Below are 26,924 nucleotides of genomic sequence, written 5' to 3'. Positions count from 1 at the left end.
AGTTCAGGGGCATGGCCAGCCTGGGTCGCTGCCGGTTCTGCAACTCGGGCCAGCATACCACTACCAGTTCAGCTGAACCAATCTGAACTGGTAGAAACCCACCTCTGGTATGCATTGATAGCAATGCTTCCCTACAACCAATTATTTTTCTAATCGGAATGGAATGTTGATACAACTGACTGACAAACCCAGAGAATTGGTTAATTTGTCATTCATTTAAAACTGTCTTGCTGTATCAAGTGGTTGATTAAAAGTGATTAGAGAAAACCTGATCTGACTACAATACATCCAGTGTTATTTGAATGAACACCCTAAAGTATAATGTGCTTTGTTTGATTTATTGTATTTACAAATCTAACCACTCTAGTTTGCAAATAACTATTGTATATTATTAAAAGCAAACTAGTTATGATTTATTTAACAACTCATCAGGAAAATATAGCTTAATTTGTGGTATGAACTCAATTAAGCAATGAATCTTATATTCTTCCTTTCTCACACCATTCCCCAAGAGCCCCTTAATTGTGGAGTCATTGGTGCTGTGCGAGCTTGGTTGTTTGTTTTCAAGTGTCTCATTACCCAAGTAACATCATCAATGCAAGTTTGCTCCTTGTTCGTACAAAGTCACTTGCCAGCCAGTGTTGGTGGAGTGTGGCTTTCTCATTGATAGTTCTTTGATTAGGGCATTGTTTTCCGCTTGATGGTTTGTCTGGTGTTTATCCCTGCTTATCTGGGCATTGGTTGCTGGGGAGCATGTGTTCTGTCTTTTTTGTTTTGTTTTTCTTAGCTTTTTACTGTCCCTTCAAATGATGTGTAAATATCATTTATCACTATATGTAATGGATAATTTGTACAACAGCAAGCTTCCAGGCATTCCCTAACATTTTTGAATTTAGTTAGTCTACTTTAGTCTAGGATGCTCACATATTCCCAACTGAAATTATGGCTGAGTCTGGCAATGTATTATGAGATGAAGGGGGTTTCATTGCATCTTCTGACTGCTAGTTGATGTTTCATGTATATTCTCTAGTTGTTCTTTTTTTATTATTTCTGTATATCAGAGTAATATTTTGGGTTGTATTCATGAGAGTGCTATGGTTTCTAGAAGATGTATTACAATCTCTGCTGTAAATCTTGAGACTGGTGATCCCATGGATATTCCTCTGATTTGTTAGTGTATTTGTCCATCAAACTAAAAGTAGGTACAGAGGCAAAGTTGATGCATACATTCTTTCCAGCAACCAACCCCCAGATGAGCAGGGATTAACAGCAGACAATCAATCAATCAATCAATCATATCCTACCTAAAGAAGTAGCAAGAGAAAATCACACCCACCAATATTGGCAGGTTCCTGTATTTAAACAGAGAGCAAACCTCACACTCACTAGCATTGATAGTGTTACCTAGTCCAGTAATAAAATGTCTGTAAGCAAACAACCAGGATCAGAGAGCACCAAGGATTCCATAGCTAAGACCTGAGCTACATATATTCTCTTCTAACTCCTTAATTCTCTAGAGCAGATGTATGGTGGTAACAACAGATAAAATATGCTTCTATTTCTATCAATACATGGTTATCATGGCATATAAACCTAACCATATTTGTTAGTAACCGTAGCTGTTTAAGGGAAAATGGTTTTGCATCAGAACACACTTTTACCTTGTCATAGATCCTATTGAGCAGCCGGGGCACTACTGGAAATATTGTTGGCTTCAGTGCTTTCATGTCCTCTACAAGAAGTTTTATATCACCTTGGAAGAATCCCACTTTTCCTCCAAAGCTGTACATTACAGACTAGAAGGCAATGAGAGAATTGAGTTCAACCTTCTGCAACTCTCTATACATCCCCATATTGTAAGAGTTAGCTGATATCCAGAAATCAAATTAGATAGAGCTGACATGATTAGAGAGAAAATGAGACTACTGATTATAAATCACAATGAAGAGAATGAATAGGAAACCACTTTCAGATCATATAGATTAAAGGTGTGACTCTAACAGTTCAATCATTCCCATATATATGGAAAGAACTAGTTTTGATCTTCTTGTAACCAAGGGACCTAATCTACATAAAACCTTCACATGTTTGGTATTAAGGGCAAATCATAAATTGAAAAGGAGGAGATTTCAAAGTATTTCTAACAAGACTACAACAGCCTTGTTTCCTATGCCATCTGCCTGATAAACTCACAAGATTCCTTTTTATTGCCATGTACAAGTATAAATCTAAACTAGACTGTGTTGTGTCATATAATATATGTGGGTATATGCATATTTATTTATTTGTTTGTTTATTTATTTATTTAGTCATATATTGGACGTGATGATCCTTTGAGAGCTGTATGCAACAAATTTCATTTTAATGTATGCCAATTAGCATTTAAAGTGACAATAAAGTTATTCTAAATTGTAAATGTCATATATTGCCTACATTAATCCACATAAGAGTTTTTAAAAATCAAGAAAAAGCATGGTATGCACTAGTTCCACAAGGAATGGTCCAAAAATTTAATGGAGTCAATATGAGAGCCACAACAATGCCGTTGAAATTCTGCTATTTATGTTTGCTAAATATGCAGGCCACTGTAAAAACGCGCAGAGCTTTGATTTATGGAAAAACACAACTTAGAAAATACAATTTAGAAAGGCATTTACCTGCACTACTCTTTCAAACATATGAGCTAGAGGAAGGTATGATATGGTTACATCTGATGGGTCAAAATAAGTGCTTTTCTGAGGAAAGAAAAAAAGCATCAATAGTTGGGATCATAGTGCTGGTTAGTTCAGTTGTAAAATGATAACAAAAGTTGCCCCTTCTAAAATTCATGAACTGACAACACTTAAAAACATATTACAACTTACTTCCATGATCTTCAGGAAGGAAGCAGCATTTGCAATGATATTTCCATGTGTTAGCAAAGCTCCTTTAGGGTTACCTAAAAAGATATTTGGGACAAATATATTCTTGGCTCTTAGAAACTAGAGGACGAAACTCAATCTAGATTAAAAGCATATTGGTTGTGCTTTTTCAAATGTTGCCAAATTTTACTCTGAAGCACCTACTATTCTCTGCATGATTAACTATTATTAGCATTAGTTATATAATTAAGTCCGGTGCCATCATCCCTCCCCCACTATTTCTTGTTCTTGAAATTTTAAAGTTTTACAAAAGAATAGCAGGTGCCTAGGGTATATTGATGCAAATTGGGTGCAATTTCTGCAATCTGGATTAGAACACACATGGAATCAAGATTCTTGTCTTTTCTCCAATAGGTTTAACATACTTTTAAAAATGGTGACTGCAGGTAAATTAATCAGGACTTTTAAATTATATAATATATTGCATGATTCTAATTGCTATTAGTCACAATAAAATGACTTTTAAAGAATACAAAATAAGTGCCAACTCTCATGTCTGCATTAATAGCAATAGCACTTAGACTTTGAGTATATACTACTTCACAGTGCTTTACAGCCTTCTCTAAAGGGTTTACAGCATATTGTCCCTAACAGTCTAGGACCTCAGTTTACCGAAGAATGGAAGGCTGAGTTAACCTTGAGTCGGTGAGAAACGAACTGCCAAACTGCCGGCAGCCCACAGTCAGCAGAAGTAGCCTGCAGTACTGCATTCTAGCCACTGGGCCACCATGGCTCATAAGCTATATTGAAGACCTTTTGTGAAAAATAGAAATCGTAGCTAGCAAAATAAAATTATTAGCAGCTCCTGCTATTAGTACCAATAATATAGGACAGGGGTGTCCAAACCTGGGAACTTTAAGACTTGTGGACTTCAACTCCCAGAATTCCCCAGCCAGCCATGCATGAATTCTGGGAGTTGAAGTCCACAAGTCTTAAAGTTCCCAAGTTTGGACACCCCTGATATAGGAGATTAGGAACTCAATTTCAGCACCTTATAAATAGCTCCCCTCCACTGAAATGGGCATTCACTTTCCTCTCATTCTCGTCAAAACACTGTGCCCTTTAAGTCATTTACAAATTATATTTTAAAGCAAATTCCTGATCTGAACTTTCACAAGATTCAGTAGCTCTTTTTTTATTAGGGAATAATTGATCCTACTCAGATTTCTGATTTCTTTTTTCATATTTTTGAAAGGATTAATTTTTATCTTATCAAACCACGACAATTTGCTGTTCAAAGGGTGAAAACCTGAAGAACAATCAAAACATTCCAGCAATTATGAGATACCTTTCAAAGGTATATATAGTGATAGCCTTTCAAAATCTAAATAAATAGCATCAACAACTCTTAAGGCTGATCCAGATTGAAAGGACAAAACTAAACAACAGATTAAGAGTACACACATTACTTCTGTTAAGAAACCTTGGAAAGACATGCATCTTTTCTGAATTCCAGTAATTAACATACAATCATGGTAAAAGACTTGGTTTAAGATACATCTGACCTGGGAAGAATTCATTTTTGCCCTTTGAATCTCAGTGCATCCATAAAAGCTATATTGGAAGCATTTTTGTTCAATCAGTAAATATATTATTATATTTAGGTCAAACATTCTTTAAATAAATATGACATATGGCCTAATATTCCTTCAAATTACCCACCTGTTGTGCCACTTGTGAAACAAACAACACAAATATCATCTGGTTTGGGAGGCTGAAATGAGATAACAATTTAATCCAAGGGGGTATTTAATATTACACCTGGTCATAAATAGGCAAAAATTGATAAGCGAAGGGAAAAATTAGTACTTACAACCGGTTTGCTATAATTGTCTTTTCCTAGTGCCTGTATGGAGAAGGAGGAAAAACTACACTTGAAGCAACTTCAGAAAAATATTTTCAATGACATTTTCCTAAATAAATAAACATCCAAATTGATAACTTGCTATATCTAAATATTTATTTTATTTATTTATTATTCACACTTATAGACCGCCCCCTCTCCCGGAAAGGACTCGGGGCGGTGTACAGTCACTAAAATACATTCTAAAATACATACATAAACAATTAAATTAATACTGGTGAAGGAGGTTATGAGACTGTAATCGAATAATAAATATAATACGTTAAAAGCCTATAAACCCTTAAAACCCAATTAAAATAAATAAATCCCGGGAGGTAAAACTAAGACGGTGCCAGGCCAGCTGATTGAAATAGGTGAGTCTTTAACTTTTGCCGGAAGGAGCGGAGGTCGGTGGTGGTTCGAATGTCTGGGGGGAGGTCATTCCAGAGGGTTGGGCCCATCACAGAGAAGGATCTACTCCTAGGTGTCGCCCGCTGGCATTGCCTGGCAGACGGCACCAGGAGGAGCCCCTCCCTGTGTGAGCGGATAGGTCGCAGGGACGTGTGTGGTAGGATGCGATCCTGCAGATAAATATGGGGAGACTCGGGACCAATAAAAATATAGGTAGTCCTCAACTTACAACCATTCATTTAATAATTGTTCACAACTACAACAACACTGAAAAAATAACTTATGGCCAGTTTTCATACTTATGACTTGCAGTATCCCTGAAGTCACATGATCAAACTTTGAATGCTTGGCAACATATTGTCCTGGGATTGTCATTTGCAACCTTCCTAGGAAGCTTTTGACAAACAAAGTCAATAGAAGAAGCCAGATTCCTTAATGACTGCATTTAACAACTGTAGTGATTTTCTTAATAATGATCAAAAAGGTCATAAAAGGCACAGGTCACTTAACAACTGACTTGCTTACAATGGAAATTTTGGACTCAATTGTCATCATAAATTGAGGACTACCCAGAGTATATTACACAATGCAAACTTGAATTATATAATTCACTGCTGGGGAATATGGTGGCCTACCAATATTGACTATTGTAAAACAGCTGGAGATAATAATTAACATCTATACCCTCAATGGCATGTTTCCTAAATGTAAGACATTAGAAATAGTAAAAGAGAAATACCACTCCATCTACTTTTGCCAGTTTCTCCAAAAGACCTCTGTGTGACACAAAATCATGGATTAAAAGGCTGTGTGCCTAATAAGGAGTTCTTCTTATATAAAAGTGTAAAGAGTTAGAGATATTTTTTAATATTAAAGTCATGGTAGAATTGACTTCAAGGTGACAATTTCACATAATTTACCCTTCTATGAAGCTTTTATTCTGGGAGAATCATAGCTATTAAGAATCAATACAATATAATGTAGTGTTTTATTTGATATTGCAAGGCAAAATAGAGAGGAATGACTGTATGATATTAATGATTAGATTCAAAAATTTGAGACAACATTATAATATCACCCCAATCTGCCTGATAATGTTTCTAAAAATGAATATAAGACTAGGAGGGGATGGGTATGTGTCCAGCATGATGTCCAGTGAAGTCATAACTATATAGGTCAAATACTATACTTTTGGTTAAAAAAAAACTAAAAAGAATACATATAGCAAGAGTTTTTATTTTAAAAAAACTAGGGGAAAAAAGAATACACATAGCATGTTTTTATATCCTATTGCTCAAATAGTTCAACTTTTTCCAAAAGCATTAGAATATATTAGTAGTCTTTGAACATAACATTTAGTATTACTTGTTCTAAGACTCAAGATTAAATTACAAAGGGAGACTTCAGTGAACATGTTTATTCTACTAGATTTAAGGCTAATTCTCAATTTCAGTCAAAGCAATGGTTTCTTAGAAAAATCTATCCAATACCTCAACTGCTTGAAAAGAAAGTACTTCAATTCCCAATGTAACTCCTTTTTCTTTTAGGCTGCCATCAAAAAAATCCATCAGAATAATTGTCTTTAGTACTGGCATTTTTCCTTGCTTGCAGTTCTCCAGTATTGTCTCTGCTTTTTCTGGCTTATCACAAATCACTGTTGAGATGTCAGCTAAAAGAATACAGACAATTAGAATGTTTCATCTAATTTCCAGGTGGGAGATGAGGAAATTTGAACACAAGGAAACATCAAGGGGAATGCTTCCTCTTAAAGTTTTTGTCATTGGCATCTTATTAAGTAACAAAGCTATTTGTCTCTGTAACAGTTTCAATAACTACTTTGGATAGACTTTATTTTGTAGCTTGTGCTGTCAGGATTTGGCAGCCTACTTTTGATAGCAGCAGGGGACATCAAAAAGGACACTCAAGCATATATGACTTGATGATTTGCCTAGTCCTAATCTATATTCATTCCATCATCCCTCCCAAATATAGGAAGCAAGCATATGTTCAAATGCCTCAAAATGTTGTTTTAAGAGCACTGTGCTAGTAGCAGGGGCAAATCTTTCTACCTTCTCAAATAAACATTATCAAGATTCCCTCCTAGATTGGTCTAATGCAGGAAAATAGTGGGAGGGAGGGAGGGTATTAATAGCAATAGCACTTAGGCTTATATACGGCTTGACAGTACTTTACAGCACTAAGTGGTTTACAGAGTCAGTATATTGTCCCCAACAATCTCCCTCATTAATATTATTAATTATTATTATTATTAAATTGATTATCCCTTATATATAGCTTTATGAAAGGACCATCTAGCTACCACTGTGTGATCTTTTGAAGCTTGTTCCATGTGTTAAGGAGAAACCGGCTTGTCTAGACTGGCAAAGAAAGCCCATTATGAATATACTTATCCCAAGAGAAACCTCTTCTGTACAATTAATCCTAACAAGCTTTATTGCTAAGTTGTGATTCATTGTTGTGATTGTGATTTTTTTTACAAGTAAAACATTATTGGTCATCTAATCACTGAAATTAAAGAACCAATTAGTTTTACTTTCAACTGAATTTTCATTGTTATTTTTGCTATTGTGATGCTGACTTTATTAAGCTCATGAAGTTCCAGAATCTAATATTTTTGATGTTATTCCACAGATTCAGTTACTAAAAGCCTTGAATCTACCTTATTTCTAACATGCGGAACCAGACTGATATTAAAAGATATAATTGCCCAAGTTATAAATAAACTAATAAATCTGGAGTAATGGTTAATTTCTGGGGAGTACCGGTTAAAGCATAAAATCCTGGAAACCAAGTTGCCATCCATCATCAGCTATAGAAGTTCATTAGGTAACTCTGTTTTCCAGCAAAATCTACTTTATAATACTGTTGCGGGAAGAAAGGAAGATGGCAGCACATGGACACCTCTTGTAGAGAGACAGGGTAAAAATCCAATAAATGAAAATGAATAAAAAACAGAATATTATTATTATTATTAGTAGTAGTAGTAGTAGTAGTAGTAGTTATTAGTAGTAGTTATTAGTAGTAGTAGTAATTATTATTATTATTATTAGTAGTAATAATAATAATAATAGTAGTAGTAGTAGTAGTAGTAGTAGTAGTAGTAGTAGTAGTATGTTTATCTTTGGGGCTGGTTGGTAACTCAACAGCTCAAGTCCTAACCAAGGATCTAGGAACTGTTAAAGTAAGGTCGGAGGATATAAGCTGTTCCAAGTAGGGTGGTTTTTTTGTAGAATCAGAATGTTCAAGTCCAATAAATTTAGAATTTCAAAATAGTGAGGTAGCCGTTTAGGTATTGCTCCAAGGGCTCCAATTACAATTGGGACAACACACAATTTATTTTTCCACAGTCGCTCAACTGCTTATCTTCAATTCGTGCATCACCAGGTATTGCAATGTCAATGAACCAATTTTTTTTTTCTTTTCAACTATTATAAGGTGTGTTGTGGGCCAAGTGCCTGTCAGTCTGAATTATGAAATCCCACAAGATCTTGACTTTTTCATTCTCTATAATCTTCTCAATCTGATGTTCCCAGTGGTTTTGCTGTATCAAATCCAAACTTCTGGCACATTTTCCAGTGAATGATTTTAGCAACTTGGTCATGGCGTTGTAGGTAGTCAGTTTGTGAAATTTTGCTGCACCCACTGATCAAATGGTCGACTGTCTCATCTTGGTCATTATAAAGGCGGCATTTGCTGTTGGTGGTATCATGCTGAATTTTTGCCTTCATGCAATTTGTGGCTAAGGCTTGTCCTTGAGCTGCCAAAATAAAGCCTTCTGTTTCTTTTTTCAGTACTCCTGATCTTAACCAGTTCCAAGCTAGCTTTTGGTCAGCTTTGCTTTCAATACTTTTCAAGTATTGGCCATGTATAGCTTTGCTTTTCCAATTTTCAACTCGCTTCTCAATTACTTCCTTATTGTATTCAGCTTTTGACTTGGTTGTTGTTGTTGTTGTTGTTGTTATTTGCACAATCAGCTGGATGTTCAGTCTGGGTTTGACATTTTTGTCGACCTATCGAGTCCTTCCCAAGGACCTGGGATAGGCAAATCTGGATGGTGTTACAGATATCATTGCAGGATGGAAGCAATTCCAAGTAAAGCCACCTTCTGCAATTGACTGTTGGTAAATTTGTCAATGCCTATGGTGTTCAATTATTTTGGGACTGCAGTTGTTTTGGGATTGCACCCAAGGCGCCTATTACTATTGGTACTACCCTTGCTTGACTTTGCCATAGTCATCATCATCATCGTCCTCCTCTTCCTCCTCCTCCTCATTATTATCATTATTATTATTACAATAAATAGTTGGAATTAAAAAACACTTGAGAAATTGATGAAAGGTAAGGTCAGCGATCAAATGTTTCCATTTCTGGATTTTCTCCATGAATGAATGAATGAATCCCCATTCAGAGGAAAAGTCTTACCTTTATTGACAATGTACACAATTGCTTCTGCACCCAAAGTATCATAAAGGGGAACTACTACCATTGAGTAAGTGTAGCAGGCAAGCTCTGAGATGATACTCTATGTAGGAAAAGAGGGGGGGGGGAGAACATATCATTCTACATCCAGGCTGATCATTCTCCTGTCAGAGTACTAAGTAACTGCATCACTTGTGTAAACAGAACATAATAAATTATCTTTAGAAAATCTTTTGTACAGAACATATTAATTCTATCAAAATAGTCAGAATTCCAATTCCACTTGGATTATTTTATCCAACACTAAACAATAACAATTCAAACATAGTAGGGAAAGAAAATCCTATATATTAGATATCATTTAATGTGTGGATGGCCCAGGGGAGTTAGGGGAAGACACCCTGCTTAGAAAATAATCAGTCAACAGTGGCTGGAGTCCCAGTGGCTTAATGGTTAGAGGAAGAAACTTAAGAAGGACCCAAAATAATGGATCAAGCAGTTAAAATTGATAGCAAGAAATCTGTATTTTTTTGTATTGCCAAGATTCTGTTAATATAGTCTTATAATATAGTAGAATTAGTTCATTTAGCTGTTTCTCCTGTCCAGTTTATCTAGGAGGGAGGGCTAGACAGACATGGGGGTGGGTGGGTTCTCAAGAGCCTCACATGAACCCTGTTTGACAAACCAACTTCAAGGTCCATTTGGACTGGAACCTCCCATGGAGGAGGGGGGAAGAGGACAGCCTCTCATTAGACCCAGGGGGAGGCAATAGATCCCACGCAGATCGGAGATTTGTCTTTTGAATCGGAGTCGGGACGACAGCCTATAAATATGGCTGACAAGACGTTGAACTTCTTGTCAAATCAAAAGAAACAACAGGAGAGTTTGGAAGAGCTGAACAGGCAAACCTGGAAAGGGCAAAGAAATCTTGAGAACATAAATAGTATTGATGGTCAGGTTGGGACTTTTCCAAAAAGGAAGGAAGGAAGGAAGGAAGGAAGGAAGGAAGGAAGGAAGGAAGGGAGGGAGGGAGGGAGGGAGGGAGGGAGGGAGGGAGGAAGGAAGGAAGGAAGGAAGAAAGAAAGAAAGGAAGGGAAAATGGAGGGTTGAAACACCAGCCCCCGCAAAGGTTATTTTCAAAACAATTTTGGACAGAAAGGAGGGCACAGAGAAATGACAAACCCACTTAAATATAAATTTTAAACTTGGTTTTGGATTTTAAAAAGAAACCAAACACTTTGAAATTTTTATTCTATTTGATTTTTTTTCAATTGATAAATCTTAACTCCCCCCCCCCAAAAAAAAGAAGAAGAAGCACTTCTTCTTATTGATAACTGATAACCTAATTTTAACTGTGTGAGAAGTTATAATTAACCAACTGCCATAAATCAGAACTTTGAAAAGTAAGAGACAAAGGAAAATACCCGAATCTCCCAAGCCTGTTTCAAGAGATATATTGGGAGCAGCTACAAGAGACCAGACCCGGTAAGGGAAAGAATAACAACAAAATAATAATGGAATCCAAACTGGGAAATAGGAAGGTTGTTTTTTTTTTTTTTGCTTTCTTCTTCTTCCTTTTTTTCACTCAGCAAAAGAGTAAGATGGCCCCAGCTTCTCTTCCGGTTTGAATTTAAGGTGGTCCAGAGTCTTGAAGTGGGATTTGTATAACTAACTGCAATTTTGGATCTGGACATTAAGGCAGAACAAAAGACTAAGATGGCCACCATCGTTTTTCCCCACAGCAATTGAAGCAGACAAACTTAAGGTGGAACAAAACTCTGAATTAAGAACTACATAACTGTATAATTAACTGGAACTTTGGAAATGGACATCATGGAAAACTGGGAATTTGAAGAACTATGTGGAATTTTAAAGAATATACATAAATCAGTAAAATCAAGCCTAATTAGAATTTTGAATCCAGAGAAGCAGATAGCTATAGAAGTACTCAAAAAAGAAAGGGGGACACTGAAGGGGTAGAAGAGGAGAAAAATAAAAAGCAGACAAAAAACTCCTTTGGTCCTGGCAATGGTGTAGGGAAAATTGTGAAAAGGGGAGGTTTCTCAACAAAAGGGAAAAGAAAGCTGACAAAAGTAATCTTGGAGACTGTTAGTGGTGTAAGGAAAATTGAAGCAGGAGGTTACCCCCCAACAAAGAGGAATATAAATTATTCCTTTGGTCACCTGGGGAAATTTGGAGTGGATGTGTTAAAATAAAGAAAAGGGAGAAGACAGGAACAGAGAAGTGGGACAAAAGACTTACCAGGCAAAACACAGATAATTAGAAACTACTATATGGGAAAATATAAAGTTGAAATAAGGGCTTTATTCCTAAATAATATAATAAAATGAAGATGCTATTTGGTTGAACATAATAATGGAAAGATGACTAAATAAAGTTAAAATATATGGAATATGGATAAATATGAAACTGACATGGGGAACTTGTAAAGCAGAGGTTTGTGATTTACCTTTTTAACATGATAATTAAATTGAGTTGCGAATTGAGTGAATATGGCAATAGAAGGACAACTAAGCATGGGTTAAAATCTATGTAACATGGACATATATAGAACCTTTAAGATGATGAACAAAGTAAGATGTTTATCCCTTGTTACTTTATATAATACATTAAGGGAAGTGTAATGAACACCGAACTGCAAAGATTGTAATCTAGAGATAACTAAAGGTAATCTAATTCAAGGTATAGAAAAATGGAGAGGGAATATGAAATATACCTACAATGGAAAACTATTGTGATAAAAAAACAGAATCACAAATTGGGGGCATATAAGGATGTATAACTATATAAAGATGATTGAGCTGGGAATTGCAACCAGGTCTACAGCTCGACCAAAATTAGGTTGTGGGAGGGGGGGTTTAAAAACACAATGATTATATATGTATACTTTTCTGTTATATCACTTTTTTTTACTAAAAAAGAGAAGAAAAATTAAATATGCATATTGAAAAATAATTATAAATACCATCAACATAAAAGGGAGCTTGCTCAGAAGCTGAAATACACCAAGTAAATGAGATGAAGAGTGGGAAGTAGAGGAGAAAGTAGAGGAGAAAGGAAAGAAGAGAGGGATAGGAGAGAGGGCAAGGGGGGGAGAGGAGGAGAGAAATAAGGAGTGGTAAGGGGAGGGAGGAGAAGGAGAGAGGAAGGGGAAGTTGAGAAGAGAAGGACAGAGGGAAGAAAGGAGGTAGGGAGAGAGGGAGAAGAAAGTGATTGATAAAGTGCAAATATGGTGTATGGAGACCAAAGAGCCAATAATTGGTTTTGGGAGTTGTTGGTAAGATGAATTGAGGTAAACATTTAACAATACAATATGATGTTCATTATGTAATAGTATATATGTCATTATATGTTATGAAAATGGAAAAATAAAAAACTTTAATCAGAAGAATGCCAAGAATTCAGTCAGTTGTCTTCATTTATTGTACAGGTAGTCCTCAACTTACAGCCATTCGTTTAGCAACAGTTCAAAATTATGACAACCTGAGAAAAAGTAATTTATCACTCATCCTCAATATTACAACCATTGTACTACTCATTGTGAGTGCTTGGCAACTGGCTAACATTTATGATGGTTACAACATTGCCCAGTAACATGATTGTAATTTGTGACCTTCCTAGATGTCTTCCAACAAACAAAATAAATCAGGGAAGCCTCATTCACTTGACTGTATGATCCGCTTAATGACCATGATTAAATGATCATAAAATTGGACCCAGTCATGGTGATGAACTTGCTTATGACCACATCATTTACCAACTGAATTTTCAGTCCCAACTGTAGCTATTAAATCAAGGACTACCCATAATTAAATTAACCAGTTCAGATAACTATTATAGTTTGACAAAGTACCTCTGGCCTATTCTGAGCAAAGATGCCAATGAATTGATCCGATGAAGGTTTACATCCTTTGTACAAAAGGCCTGATCCCAAATATTCAGCTCTGTCCAGGACCTATAGACAGAAGTGTAAATAGATTGTTCTTCATATTTGCAAAATGTTTGGCTTCTTCATACAAATTTCTCTAGAACCAACCTGTTGATAAGATAGCCACTTGTACGGTTGCTTTGGTTTTCGATATCCTAAGCAAGAACCATTTTCTGCAAAAAGAAAAATGTGTGCTTAAGGAATACTGAAAATTATTGAATGTCAGTGTGCTTAATTTAATGGAATTTTCAATAAAATTTCAAATATAATTGCTGTTAAGCAGTGCTTTTAAAGTGCAAGGCTTAACAGTGGTTTATCTGTAGGATGAAACATTTTAGTTTGAATCAGTGACGTGCGGTGAAGTTTATGGCTAGTGAGGCAGCAATTCTTTTAGACTTGTGGACTTCAACTTCCAGAATTCTACAGCCAGGCATGCTCAGTTCCGATTTAAAGCAACAGCTTTAAACTTATTTAAATAAGTTTTCTTCCTTCTTTTTCTTTTACCTTCCCCTCCTTTCTCCCTCTCTCCCCCCTCCCCGCTCTCAAACACACAAACACATACACACACAGAGAGAGAAGTTGGATTATAGTGTTTAATTCCATGTAGCTGATTTCCAGGGCAAAGGAGGAGTTATTTTTGCCCTGTCCAATGGCATTTTCTTTGATAAAAGGGACGGAAAGATGGTCTTTGGGTTCCCTCCTTGAATGAGAGAATCCGTTTTAGTCAAAACGTTCAAATGTAATAAAATGATCTTCCTGTTTCGATCTATTTCATTGGAAAAGATGCCCGCCTGAGGAAAGAGCCTTTCACATCTCTGAAAGCCAGCCCAGGGTGGGATCTCTCCAGGATGGGCGCAAGACCGATCCATGTTCACCAGCAAAGGGCAAAACTCTCTTCCATGGCCTCATTTCCCACCCGAAGCTTCCCAGTTTCTTCTCCATTCTTTTGCTTTCCGCAAAAACAGGGACACGCTTTGGGAAGGCGGGAGCCCAGAGGAGCCCACCGGCACCCGCACCGCCCGCTCTGGAAGCCAAACTGCCGGCCGGGACTTCCCAACTCAGCTGCTTCCCGGGCAGGTGGCGCCTGCCAGACAGGACGACAGGAGCTGTGAGGGAGCACAGGCTCCAGGGGTTCTGAGCGTCCACCTGCCTGAGCTGTGCCACGGGTGAAAGAAAGCGCTTTAGTCAGTGGGGTGTCAGGGGAGAGGATAGAATCTCTCCTCCTCTCCCCCAACACCCCACTGACTAAAGCGCTTTCTTTCGCCCGCCTGAGCTGTGCCGTGAGCGAAAGAAAGTGCTTTAGTCAGTGAGGTGTTGAATCTCTCCTCCTCTCCCCCGACACCTCACTGACTAAAGCGCTTTCTTTCGCCCGCGGAAGAGCTCAGGTGGGCGAAAGGAAGCGCTTTAGTCAGCGGGGTATGGGGGAGAGGAGGAGAGAATGCCTGAGCATTCTCTCCTCTCCCCTGACACCCCACTGACTAAAGCGCTTTCTTTCGCCCGCGGAAGAGCTCAGGCGGGCGAAAGGAAGCGCTTTAGTCAGTGGGGTGTGGGGGAGAGGAGGAGAGAATGCCTGAGCATTCTCTCCTCTCCCCGACACCCACTGACTAAAGCACTTTCTTTCCCTCGCGGCAGAGCTCAGAGCTTTAGAGGCTTTTTTAAATAGGCAGTCATTCACGGTGAGACAGCAGCTAGCTAACCTCACTTCAGCACTCGCCTTTTCCCGTTTACATTTTTTTTCCTTTTCATGATTGACAGTGGTGAGGCTCTGCCTCCCCTGACCGCACGTCACTGGTTTGAATATATTTCCATTTAAAGAATTCTATTTTAGTCTGTCTGAATGTTGATTAGAGACTAAAAAAAAAAGAAGGCATTTCAAGAGCCATTACTTATTAGAAATCTTTCAATAGCTTTTCTGTTCTATTGTTCATTGTCATAGTTAAATAATGAAGTGCCTTAATTAAGAGAGAATAAACAGCATGAAGGTAACTGAAGCTTCATATTTTGATTTATTTAAGCATAGCAGTGTAACACTGAGTACTTGTGGGCCAATGAAATGAGGCCAAAGAAATAAATTATCTGTGATGAGCTATTTCCGTTAGGGTTGAAGGCTTTCATGGCTAAGCCAGGCACTCTTTCTCAGCCCACCCAACCTCCTCATAGGGTTGCTGTAGGGGAAATCTGAGGATGTGCTGGATATGTCCTCTATGTTGAGTTACTTGTAAAAATAATAAAGGTGGAATACAAATAAATAAATAAAGGATATGTTACTGGAGAAGATGCTATGTTTGTTCTTCTCCCTAGCACTGTAAGTCAAAAAAGCATCTTAAGTTATGTGCATAGACAGCTGAAATCAGAGAAATATTTAATTAACTAATCCTCCATCAGATCTGTGCTGTATTTCAGATTCAAAGGCAAAAAACTTTCAACCCTAACCCGAAATATCCTAGAAAGATCATGATCTACAGCTTTTCCAACATGCAACTAGAAACCAACATGCCAAAAGTCCTTCCATAGCATTTTATTGTTAAGCTGTTGTTAAATGCCACAAAATGAAAAGTGCTACAGAACCCATTTCAATTGTGGTAGGATGCAAGGCCAACCATTCAAATTAATACCAGGATAGATAGTATCTAGACCATCAATGATCATTTGATTTGATGTATCAATGTTCTTAGACTATTTAGCCACTCACCTGATACACAACGTCCTCTTTTGAATCCTTCATATAAAGTCTTTGCATCCTCATAGTAATAAGACAGAAGCTCTCCTTCATTAATAAGTGTACTTCTTCTACCTCCTCCCTACATCAAGGAATCATTACTGTTAATTTGTATCTCCATAGTAAATGCATTTCAAAACCCCTTAACCAATCTGAGTTCATGTTTTTCTGACTTAGTTGTCAAATATAGCCAGTGCCAGACTAAATCCCCATTATGATCACTTCCTTGGAAGCCTGAGGGTTTTAATGGAATGGCCACATTTGGGGTGGGGATGAAACACAAAATTTACTTATAAAGAGACTCAGCATTTCTTTTACCTCAGTGCCAATAGATTGATTGTTGAGGTCAACAGGCATTAAAGTTGGTTTGGGTTTTGTTATCAACCATAGAAAAATTGTTGCTCCAAAAGTAATAAGACCAATCAAAGCAGGAGTAGGGAGTGGTGAAAACAAGAGTTGAAGTATCCAAATCATTCTGATGAATTATTTCTGCCAGACTGCTGAATCCTAAAATAAGAGGGATCAGAAAACAGAAATTCATTACAAAATGGAGGTAATAATAGCCATAATCATTTAAATTAGGCCTTGTGCATTTTTAATTTAAGCCAAACAATGTATTTGTTAACAGTCTGAAACTATTATATAGGTCATTGGTACATGTTATTTTCACCTATCTTTGTCTACCTATACCCTATTAAAATAATAAAGACTTAAAGGGGACAACTAAGAATCAAATTGTACTGTTAATGCCTTTTGTTTAGAAGGCAGATTAAGCATGAAATAAATAACTCCTGATAACCATGGTACTTCAGGACCTGATACTTACACATACACCACTGCTAAACTAAATTAAAGTGAATATGAAAATCCAGCTATTTACAAACAAGGTGAGCTCAAAAGCTGAGCTCAAAACAAACTTAGCTCAAAATAATAAACTGAGCTAGTGTTTAAAGCTTTCTCATTAAGCTTACAATTTCTTCTGCAAGACATCCATCCCTTCAAAAAAATGTCATTTCCATTCCTACATTTTTCACTCATGCCAGACAAAATAAATTTGATATGTTATAGATTTCAAAAGATTCATTTTTAAAATTCATAAAAGCTTTTCAGGGAGAATTTCAAAAATTCAGTCTCAAAAGAAATCAATAATATTTATATTTGTGATTCCAAAACTTCAATTATTACTGATCAAACACAAAATAATGTGTGCAAAAAAAAATTACAGGGATGCAAAAGGCATTTCAGAAATCAATATATTGGAAACACTTGTATTTTAACTTTAAAAATCATTGCTTACTTTAAGGCAACTAAAATACATATTGTAAACTAGAAACTGGCTTTTATTCTTGCAGGCAGCTGATTTTCCAACTTACAATACAATACAATACAATACAATACAATAGCAGAGTTGGAAGGGACCTTGGAGGTCTTCAAGTCCAACCCCCTGCCTAGGCAGGAAACCCTATACTGTTTCAGACAAATGGCTATCCAACATCTTCTTAAAGACTTCCAGTGTTGGGGCATTCACAACTTCTGGAGGCAAACTGTTCCATTGATTAGTTGTTCTAACTGTCAAGAAATTTCTCCTCAGTTCTAAGTTGCTTCTCTCCTTGATTAGTTTCCACCCATTGCTTCTTGTTCTACACTCAGGTGCCTTGGAGAATAATTTGACTCCCTCTTCTTTGTGGCAACCCCTGAGATATTGGAACACTGCTATCATGTCTCCCCTAGTCCTTCTTTTCATTAAACTAGATATTCCCAGTTCCTGCAACCGTTCTTTATATGTTTTAGTCTCCAGTCCCCTAATCATCTTTGTTGCTCTTCTCTGCACTCTTTCTAGAGTCTCCACATCTTTTTTACATCATGGGGACCAGAACTGAATGCAGTATTCCAAGTGTGGTCTTACCAAGGCATTATAAAGTGGTATTAACACTTCACGTGATCTTGATTCTATCCCTCTTATGCAGCCTAGAACTGTGTTGGCTTTTTTGGCAGCTGCTGCATACTGCTGGCTCATATTTAAATGGTTGTCCACTAGAACTCCAAGATCACTTTCACAGTTACTACTTGAACACTTTGATTTTAGTTATGCCTCAGGATATACTTAGGACCCATTTGAACGACTCTTCATATATAAATATGAGTAAACACATTTCAGAAATTTTAAAATTAGCTCATTTTAAGCTAACATTACACTAAAAAATTTAAGATTAAGTCCAATTATTCACTTAACTGAGGAATTTTAATTGGCTAGGCTTACAGTACTTTATGTCTTTTTATTCCAAAAGTGTAATGAGACAGCACAGGTACTTTTATTAAGACTTGCAGAAAGTAAATTGACTTAACAAAAGTAGTCTTGTTACTACCTCAACTGCATTAGCCAAATGATGTTTTTACTTCACAAAGTCAAAGTTCAGTCAGGATGTTTTTTCAGATTCAGTTGTTTGCAGGCTTAGAGTGTTCTCTCTCTCTCTCTCTTGTTTAAACTCATGAATAGTAAAGTCAAAAGACAAAAGAAATAAATATAGATAGTACAGTGATAATCAGTTTTAACTATGTTCAAGATTACCCAAACATCGTTACATCATCAATTTATTATGACATTTAGCAATTTAAAAAGCCCTTTGTTCTAGTTCATGACACGGGAAATGGAGTCAAATTGCTTGATGGATTGTAACTCAGCTATTTCACACTCAAATACGCCATTTCTGTGTTTATACTTAAATAGATGACTATATGCAAATACAGCCCCATGCTCAGAATTACAATGCCCCAATCCTTAAGTTTTTAGAATTCTGATTCAGAGCAATTTTGCTTTATTAATAAAGTGGGCAATTCACCAAACAAAATTGGGGGGAAAAGGTTGCAAGCATGTTTTTCATGGAGAAAATCATCCTACTCCTGTTCCTCAAGTGAACCAATTTTATTACAAATAAATATGAATGATCAATTTGACAGCCAAATAGCTAGCATATCAACATAGCACAGTCCTTGGAAATTACTGGCAATAAATGTATGGAACTGGCATAAACCAAAACTAAAAGCCAGACAGGTGACATTGGACCAATCTCTTTCCCTCTGTCATTGGAAGGAGGCAATGACAAACCACTTCTGAAAAACCTAAACAAGAAAATTGCAGTGATTTTTTTCCCCAGGCAGTGTCCAAGAATCAGATTGAATGAAAGAAAAAAAATAAAATATTTTCTAGAAGAACAACATGTGTTACATCATACCCTAGCAGTAAAGCTTGTTAAAATTAATTGTACAAGAAGCTTTCTCTCTTGAGGTAGATAGAATAATAATTAGCTGGCCTAGACAAACTAGCTTTGAATTTAATAGTAAGACACAACTTGTAATAATAATAGTGGAAATCCAAATGACAAAAACATTTGAACAGTGGAAACAATATAGAAAGGTATATGATCTCTTTTCCCCATTAAAAAAAAAACCCAACCACATTAAAAAAGAACCCTAACAATTAACTTGACTAATTTGATGAAGCATATCAACTAGTTATCACCAAAGATAATTTTTGCACTCCAATTTCCTTTGATTCCAATAATTACATACCTATCATGGGCATGCACACAGATAACCTTCGGGATAACAATTGATATTGTGGAATATAGTCCATTCATTGGGTATATCTTCTTAATAAGATATATGTGAGAAATATTTGGTAGCTATTCATCAGGAACTGTAAAAGTTCACATGTTCTTTAATAGAATCTTTAATATTCAACCTCACGACCTCCAATTTAAAATAAAACAGGAAAAAGTCCAATAAAGGAGAATGTTAGATATCTACAATAGCAACTATGGTTTCCACCAAGGTCCTCTGTTCCAACGGGAACAGAGGTTTGATTCTATTGGTCGGAAGGTCTGACAGCTCCCTATAAAAGGGCTGCTGTCAGACTCATGCCTCGCTGGATTGTTCCCACTTGTTGTATTAAATAAAGAGCTGTTGTTACTGTTAGCCTGTGTCTGCCTATCCATTACCCGATTTAACACTGGCAACGAAGGTGGGATTGGAAGGCAACTAGGAGAACAAAAAAAAAAAAAAAAGAATGCAGAAATCCAGCAAGTAAATCTAGCCTGGAACTCAGCGTGGCTTCAAGCGGCCATTTTTGAGCGGCAAACTCGAATTGCCCTCTGTATGCAAAAATGGCCATGCACACCCCACCGACTCCATATGACCCAGTCACCAAGCACTGGGAATTGTACATGCTTCAATTCGACTGTTTTCTAGAGGCGAACAACCTCATGGGCTGCCTGACGGCTGAAAAAAGAATATGTTCCTCAGGTACTGTGGCTGGGAAGTGTTCGAGATGGCAAAGAACCTTTCGGAGCCGACACCACTACAATTGGTCGCCTGGTCCGTACTCCAGCAGACGCTGAAAACCCACTATGGCCAAAGCTATCCAAGCACGTTCGCCAACATGAATTCAATATCAGAAACCAGAGAGAGGGCGAAACAGTAAGCAAGTATGTGGCTGCACTCCGGAAGGCCATAGCCTGTGAATTCAAAGACCTGGATGAGCTGATTCTGGACCACATAATATGTGGCATACGGGACATTAGTTTACAGAGGAGGTTGCTGGCAAAGTCAAACCTCACTCTGCAAATCGCCCTGGACGAAGCCAGAGCATCAGAATCAGCCGTCAAATCGACCGAGGCATTGCAGTGCCAAAGCGCCCCCCCCCCGAAGCACGGAAAAACACATGCATTCATCGCGAGGTCGTAGAGCCTGAGAGTTCTGAGGGTGAAGAAGATGTCAGCAGCCGCATGCGTAGTAGCCGCACCCAGCCTGCGGCAAATTCAAACAGCATCTCCTGCCTTGTGTAGCTGCGGAGGAGATCATGCCAGATCGGGTGCCATTTCCGAGATGCAACTTGTCAGCACTGCGAGCGAATGGGGCACATCGCCAAGGTGTGCTGGAGCGAATTCCCTGCCATAGCCTGGCAGCCTAGAAGCACACCACACCTCCATCCAAGACCCAGCCAAGGGCTGGCAGAAGCCACCATGGCATTCCAAGGGGGACAACAGAGTCACCCACTACACATCGATTGGACAAGTCTGCATCAGGCGGCCAAAAAAGCTGAGGGTCACAGTCCTCATAGAGGACTCTCCATGTGAAATGGAGATCGATACAGGGTTTTCTCTGACTATCATACCATGGTCGACTCTAAAGAAGGCTATCCCTAGCCTCATAAAGCAACACCTTAGCGCCCCTAACATCCGCCTACGGGATTACCAAGGAACCGGGTCCCCATCGTGGGCCAAGCCACGTTCCGAGTGAGCTTCAAACAGTTCAACGGAAAACTCCCAGTAACAGTGGTCAGCGGCAACCTGCAAAGCCTCCTGGGGCTAGATTGGTTCCAAGCCCTGGGCCTCGAGGTAACCAATATCAATGCCGTAACGAATGCTTCCACAGTGAACGTTCCGAAAGACGACGGCGCTGAGGCCATTTTTAAGGAATTCGAGGATGTCTTCGGCACCGGTCTGGGTAAGTATGTGGGGACCCCAATTTCTTTTAATTTGGAGTCCAACATAGCCCCAATAAGGCTAAAACCCAGGAGAGTGCCTTTTGCACTCCGCCCTAAAATAGACGGGGAAATTGACAAGCTGATAGGCCAGGGAATCCTAGAGCCGGTCGATCATGCATGCTGGGAGACCCCTATAGTGACACATGTCAAATCTGATGGATCAGTTCGCATCTGCATGGACTACAAATGCACAATCAATAAAGCGCTACAATAAAGCGCCTACCCTGTACCCGTTGTACAGCATCTCCTCCATTCACTAGGCCCGGGAAATTTTTTTCACAAAATTAGACATGGCGCAGACATACCAACAATTGCCTGTAGATGGCGCTACTGCAAAGGCCCAAACCATTGTGATGCACAGGGGGCCATTCAAATGTCACCGCCTGCAATTCGGCGTTAGTATCGCCCCTGGACTGTTCCAAAGCATCAGTGAACGGCTTTTGCAGGGCATTCCAGGAGTCATCCCCTATTTCGAAGACATCTTGGTATCGGCTGCAAAGGAGCGCAACTTTTGAAACAAGTACGAACAGTTTTGGACAGAATTAGAGAAAAAGGCCTCTGTCTTAAAAAAGAAAAATGTCAAATAAATGTGCCTAGGGTTGAATTCCTAGGGTACCTTATCCAAGCCTCTGGGATTCACCTGACCTCACAAAAAATCAAAGCCATTCAGGACGCCCTCATACCTTGCAATCAAACCGAGCTGCAGGCGTTCCTTGGGCTCCTTAACTTTTACAGCGTCTTTCTAAAACAAAAAGCCACAGTTGCTGAACCTCTACACTGTTTCCTGGCAAAAAACACAAAGTGGACCTGGGGAAGAGCCGAGGCTGCTGCATTTGCTGCAGTAAAAAGACTCCTGTCGGCAGATTCTTTCCTTGACCAGTACAGCCAGACCCTGCCATTGGTGCAGACCTGCGATGCTTCACCGTTCGGCATCGGCGCCGTCCTCAGCTACCGTATGCCCAATGGAACTGAAGCCCCCCTAGCATTTTACTCCAGGACCCTATCTGCCACAGAACAGAACTACAGCAAGTTGGACCGTGAGGCTTCGGCTGCTGTGGCCGGAGTAAAAAGATTACAGGAGTATCTCTATGGGCGGAACTTTGAACTAATTATGGACCATAAACCGCTCTTGGGCTTGCTGGCTGAGGACTGGCCAACTCCTGGGTCGTTATCACCATGGATAACCAGATGGACCATTTTGCTAGCTGCCTATTCCTACCGGCTCCTCCACCGACCTGGCTCCACTTTGGGGCATGCTGATGCTCTGAGTAACTGCCCACTGCCAGAACTTCTTGCAGACCATACCCCCGAGACACCAGTCTTGCTTATTGACTGTTTGGAGACTGGTCCTGTCTCGTCTAGCGATGTTGCCTGCTACTCTGCAAAAGACTCCACCATCAAAAAAAATTTGAACTGGGTGTGGAGGGGGTGGCCCAAGGGGCCTGTTGGGGCTGATTTCAAAATGTACTATTGTAAGTGGGACAAATTGTCTGTTATTAATGGCTGTTTGCTGTGGGGGGACCAGGTTGTTGTTCCACCCAAACTGTGCATTGCAGTATTAGAGGCTTTACGCATAGGGCATCCTGGAATTGTCAGGCATGAAGTCTTTGGCTAGAAGTTATGTGTGGTGGCCTAACATGGACAGGGAGATCGAAGAATGGATGGCTACCTGCACATTGTGCCAGGAGTCCAGACCAGTTCCCCCAGAGGCACCCGCTAAGGAGTGGGAGCATCCTCAAGCACTATAGTCTAGGGTGCACATTTATTTTGCTGGCCCAGTTCATGGCCAGACTTTCTTAGTAATTGTGGACGCCTACTCGAAGTGGTTAGAGGTAGTCCTGATGACTTCTACAATGGCAGAAGCAGTCATTAAGGTGCTACAGAGACTTTTCTCCATGCACGGCCTGCCCGATGTCTTGGTATCTGACAATGGGCCCCAATTCACGGCCATGCAATTTGAGACCTTCCTAGCAGCTCAGGGAATCAGGCATGCCCTGGTCGCACCATTACATCCAGCCTCCAATGGTCAGGCAGAGAGAATGGTGAGATCTGCAAAAGAGGCCCTCTCTAGGATGGGCCCGGGAGATTGGCAAACACAGGATGACCACTATTTGCAAATTCAGCACATCACACCCAGTGCCACTACAGGGAGAAGCCCCTCTGAGCTTCTCATGGGTCGCCGGCTAAGGTCCCATTTAGACCGGGTACACCCACCTGCAACCCACCACTGGGGCTAGATGATATTACTATTAGTTTGAACCAAATTACTACATTCAAAGAGCATTGATTAAGGTTTCCACATCCATGTGGAAGAAAACACTGAATGGACCTGAACCTATTTACCATTTTTATTGCTGACCTGTGTAAAGAAGTAGAGGTTAAAGTTTACAAATGACAGTAAGGTAAGGAGGTGGCTGATAATTCAGATTAAATACAAATATTTAAAAAGATCCAGACAGCCTTGAATAGTAGGCTAAAGTTAATAAAATAGAATTAAGTGAAAGAAAAACTAAAGTTCTGCATTGGTAGAAAAAATGGACCAGTTTCTTATGCCATTCTATATAAGCTATCTAAGTAGTAATAATAGTGATAGTATTAACAGTCATACATTGTAAGTGGATTACTCTGATTCACTTGTATAATATCCTCTAATCCAAAACCAAATCAGAATGTTGCTTTCGAATTGCTAAGACTTTAAATGATCATAATTTAATACTTTCAAGATCACCCATCACTTGAATGCCAAGGAGTGTCCTATGTTTAAAGAATTTCAAGTGATAAGAAAGAAGTTTAATCATTGCATAAGATTCTGCAAACTGTGACTTTTGCCCTTTAGTGTATACATTACTAATTTATTAACATGTTGAAAAGTGCTCACATCTCACTAGTACACGAAGCCCTTCTGACCCATTTATCAGTAAACAGAAAGGTGATTATTGCAAGAGAAGTTCATAGTGTTGTGAATTTACAACTACTCTTATCATTTAAGTCTTAGAGTGGCAGAATAATTATTTATTATTAACTAAGAGTCATTCAAAGGATTTTTCATCTTTTAAGAAAATCAATTCTTATTAAAACTATTTGTTGGCAAAAGAACTAATAGTGTTGTTAGATTTGAAAATAAATTAGTAATTAGTCATATTTAATAGATGGTATTTAATATTCTCTAATCTCAATGATGGAAAGATGAAATTTGGGAATAATGTCTACCGATATATTAAGAGTGTCTTAAGACCTGACTGGAAGCAGTAAAATGATAAGAAGCTAACTATTGCTGCTCAAAGTAATTTAGCAAATTTTACTTGCAAAAGAACCCTGTAGAAAAATTAAGATTTTGTAATTTACATAGGGCATACCAAGAAGTCCCTCTAGAAATGGATTTCTTAATGAGAAAATTTGGATTATGTTACTAATGCTAAACAATCCACTTTTGAGAAGAATGAATTTAGAACCTGTAAATTACACATTTATTTTATGCTATTTTATTTATATGTAAGGGTGTAGGTATATACATATATATGCACACTTTTGAGAGCAGGAAACAGAATTTCATTTTTAATATCTGCCAGTGTGGCCACAGTAAAAAATAACAATGAAGGTTATCTTATTTTCTTCTTCAAGAACTAGAAAGGAAAGCACTTACTCAATCCTGAGAATCATCCATCATCACTTTGAATTACAGAGTGATAAATTAGTTTGTTTTAATCATGGCTTATTGAAAGCAGAATTATTGGATTCAAATGTGTGTTAAGCCAAAACTAAGTCAACTGTATCATGGCTTCAGTACAATATGCAAATAAAGGCTAGAAGATTTTTAATTCACTAAAAGCAATGAATCCCAGATCCCCCCCCCCTCAATTAAAGATCATTCATACTAAACCAGATATACGGTAGTACTTACATGAGCTTGTGCTACTCTTGATTTTGTTTGAATAACCTTCCTTCCAAGCTGGAACTAAAGAAGCATTAAAGCTTCACTAGGCTATACTTAACTGTTGAGTAACAGTCATTAAAAGCAGGAAAAAAACTTTAACATGTGATTCTCTCTCAGGGACTAGACAAACACCCAATAGGACCACTGGAAAACTTGGAGGAGTGTAGATTTCATATAAATAAACCCCTTTTCTTTTGTAGTCTGTAGGATTTTCTCCTCAGTCAAGCTTTATACAGTTACACATTGAAGAACTAAATTAAAGTCAAAACCAAACAAAATTATTGCTTAGCATGAAGTGAGAATTTTGCAATTAATCTAACCAGATACTATACTGAGTTCACAAATCACATTAAGCTTTCACAATGTTTGAGGTGGAGTTAGTATGTTGAGTTAACCATCCAGTCCATTAACTATATCTGTATATCCAGTTCAACTACTTTGGATGTATACCAAGTAATAATGGCTTATTGAACATAAGGTTAAAGCAAACCTTGCTTAATATATATAGCTCAAATTAAAGAAAGCTGTGATAAAAAAAACAGCAAGAGTTTTAAATTACATTCTCACAAAAGTTACTAGATATACAATTATAAACTATCCACTTCTGACACTACATAATCCTCCAGAAATGTCACTTTATGCATTCATGTTTGAGGAAAAAATTGTCTGCCTATACTAACATTTATAAATAACAAATTAAATTCTACTTACCAAACTGTCACTATTCACTATAAACTGACTGCAGACTGCATATCCTTAAATAATAGTTACATTAAGGAAGTGCTGAAAACAGCTGCAATAAAAGACAGACCTCTTTATGAGGAAGTGACTAACTGTTCTCAAGGTTACAGTATTTACACATCTGATGAGCAATAATTTTGTAGGGCTGATTTCTGCAAATATTAAACTGTCTTCTGTTCTCTGTAATGTACTAGAAAGTGAAGAATTCTAATACCCATATTTAGTTAAAGTGTCAGAAAACAAAATGAATTGCTGATAGACTTTTCCCCCTGTAAACATTTAAATTTTTATCCCCATTTTTTTTGGGGGGGGGGATTAAAAATTTCAGTGTTTATAAGAAAAACAATGCTGAAGCAGAACTGTTCTGAATTTGGTATTTAACCCTAAAATTTTATTTTAGCTATGGTACATACTAGTTTAT

The 26,924-nt window shown here is 38.1% G+C and overlaps 1 protein-coding gene across 3 annotated transcripts in view; it reads right to left on the bottom strand.

Moving 5' to 3' along the window:
- The window catches only part of ACSL5 (acyl-CoA synthetase long chain family member 5), a 36,497-nt gene extending 9,872 nt beyond the window's left edge, over positions 1-26,625 (bottom strand). The window contains exons 1-13 of one of the 3 annotated variants that reach the window (XM_081955396.1): positions 26,474-26,563; positions 25,730-25,783; positions 16,602-16,790; positions 16,257-16,365; positions 13,673-13,737; positions 13,490-13,591; positions 9,619-9,718; positions 6,666-6,844; positions 4,735-4,767; positions 4,584-4,635; positions 2,865-2,938; positions 2,658-2,735; positions 1,662-1,796 (exon numbers count right to left, since the gene is read on the bottom strand). In XM_081955396.1, the coding sequence (XP_081811522.1) occupies positions 1,662-1,796; positions 2,658-2,735; positions 2,865-2,938; positions 4,584-4,635; positions 4,735-4,767; positions 6,666-6,844; positions 9,619-9,718; positions 13,490-13,591; positions 13,673-13,737; positions 16,257-16,365; positions 16,602-16,757 (1,083 nt within the window). In that variant the 5' untranslated portion in view covers positions 16,758-16,790; positions 25,730-25,783; positions 26,474-26,563. Of the gene's footprint in view, positions 1-1,661; positions 1,797-2,657; positions 2,736-2,864; positions 2,939-4,583; positions 4,636-4,734; positions 4,768-6,665; positions 6,845-9,618; positions 9,719-13,489; positions 13,592-13,672; positions 13,738-16,256; positions 16,366-16,601; positions 16,791-25,729; positions 26,014-26,473 lie in introns of all 3 variants that reach the window. The other 2 variants (XM_081955395.1, XM_081955397.1) reach the window with 2 other exon arrangements.
- Between the last annotated feature and the right edge of the window lie 299 nt (positions 26,626-26,924).

Source organism: Natrix helvetica (genome assembly GCF_964273705.1).
Source record: "Natrix helvetica genome assembly, chromosome: 5".
Classification (NCBI taxonomy): Eukaryota; Metazoa; Chordata; class Lepidosauria; order Squamata; family Natricidae; genus Natrix; species Natrix helvetica.
Note: the sequence above shows the minus strand (reverse complement) of the source record. Positions and strands in the feature narration are given on the sequence as shown.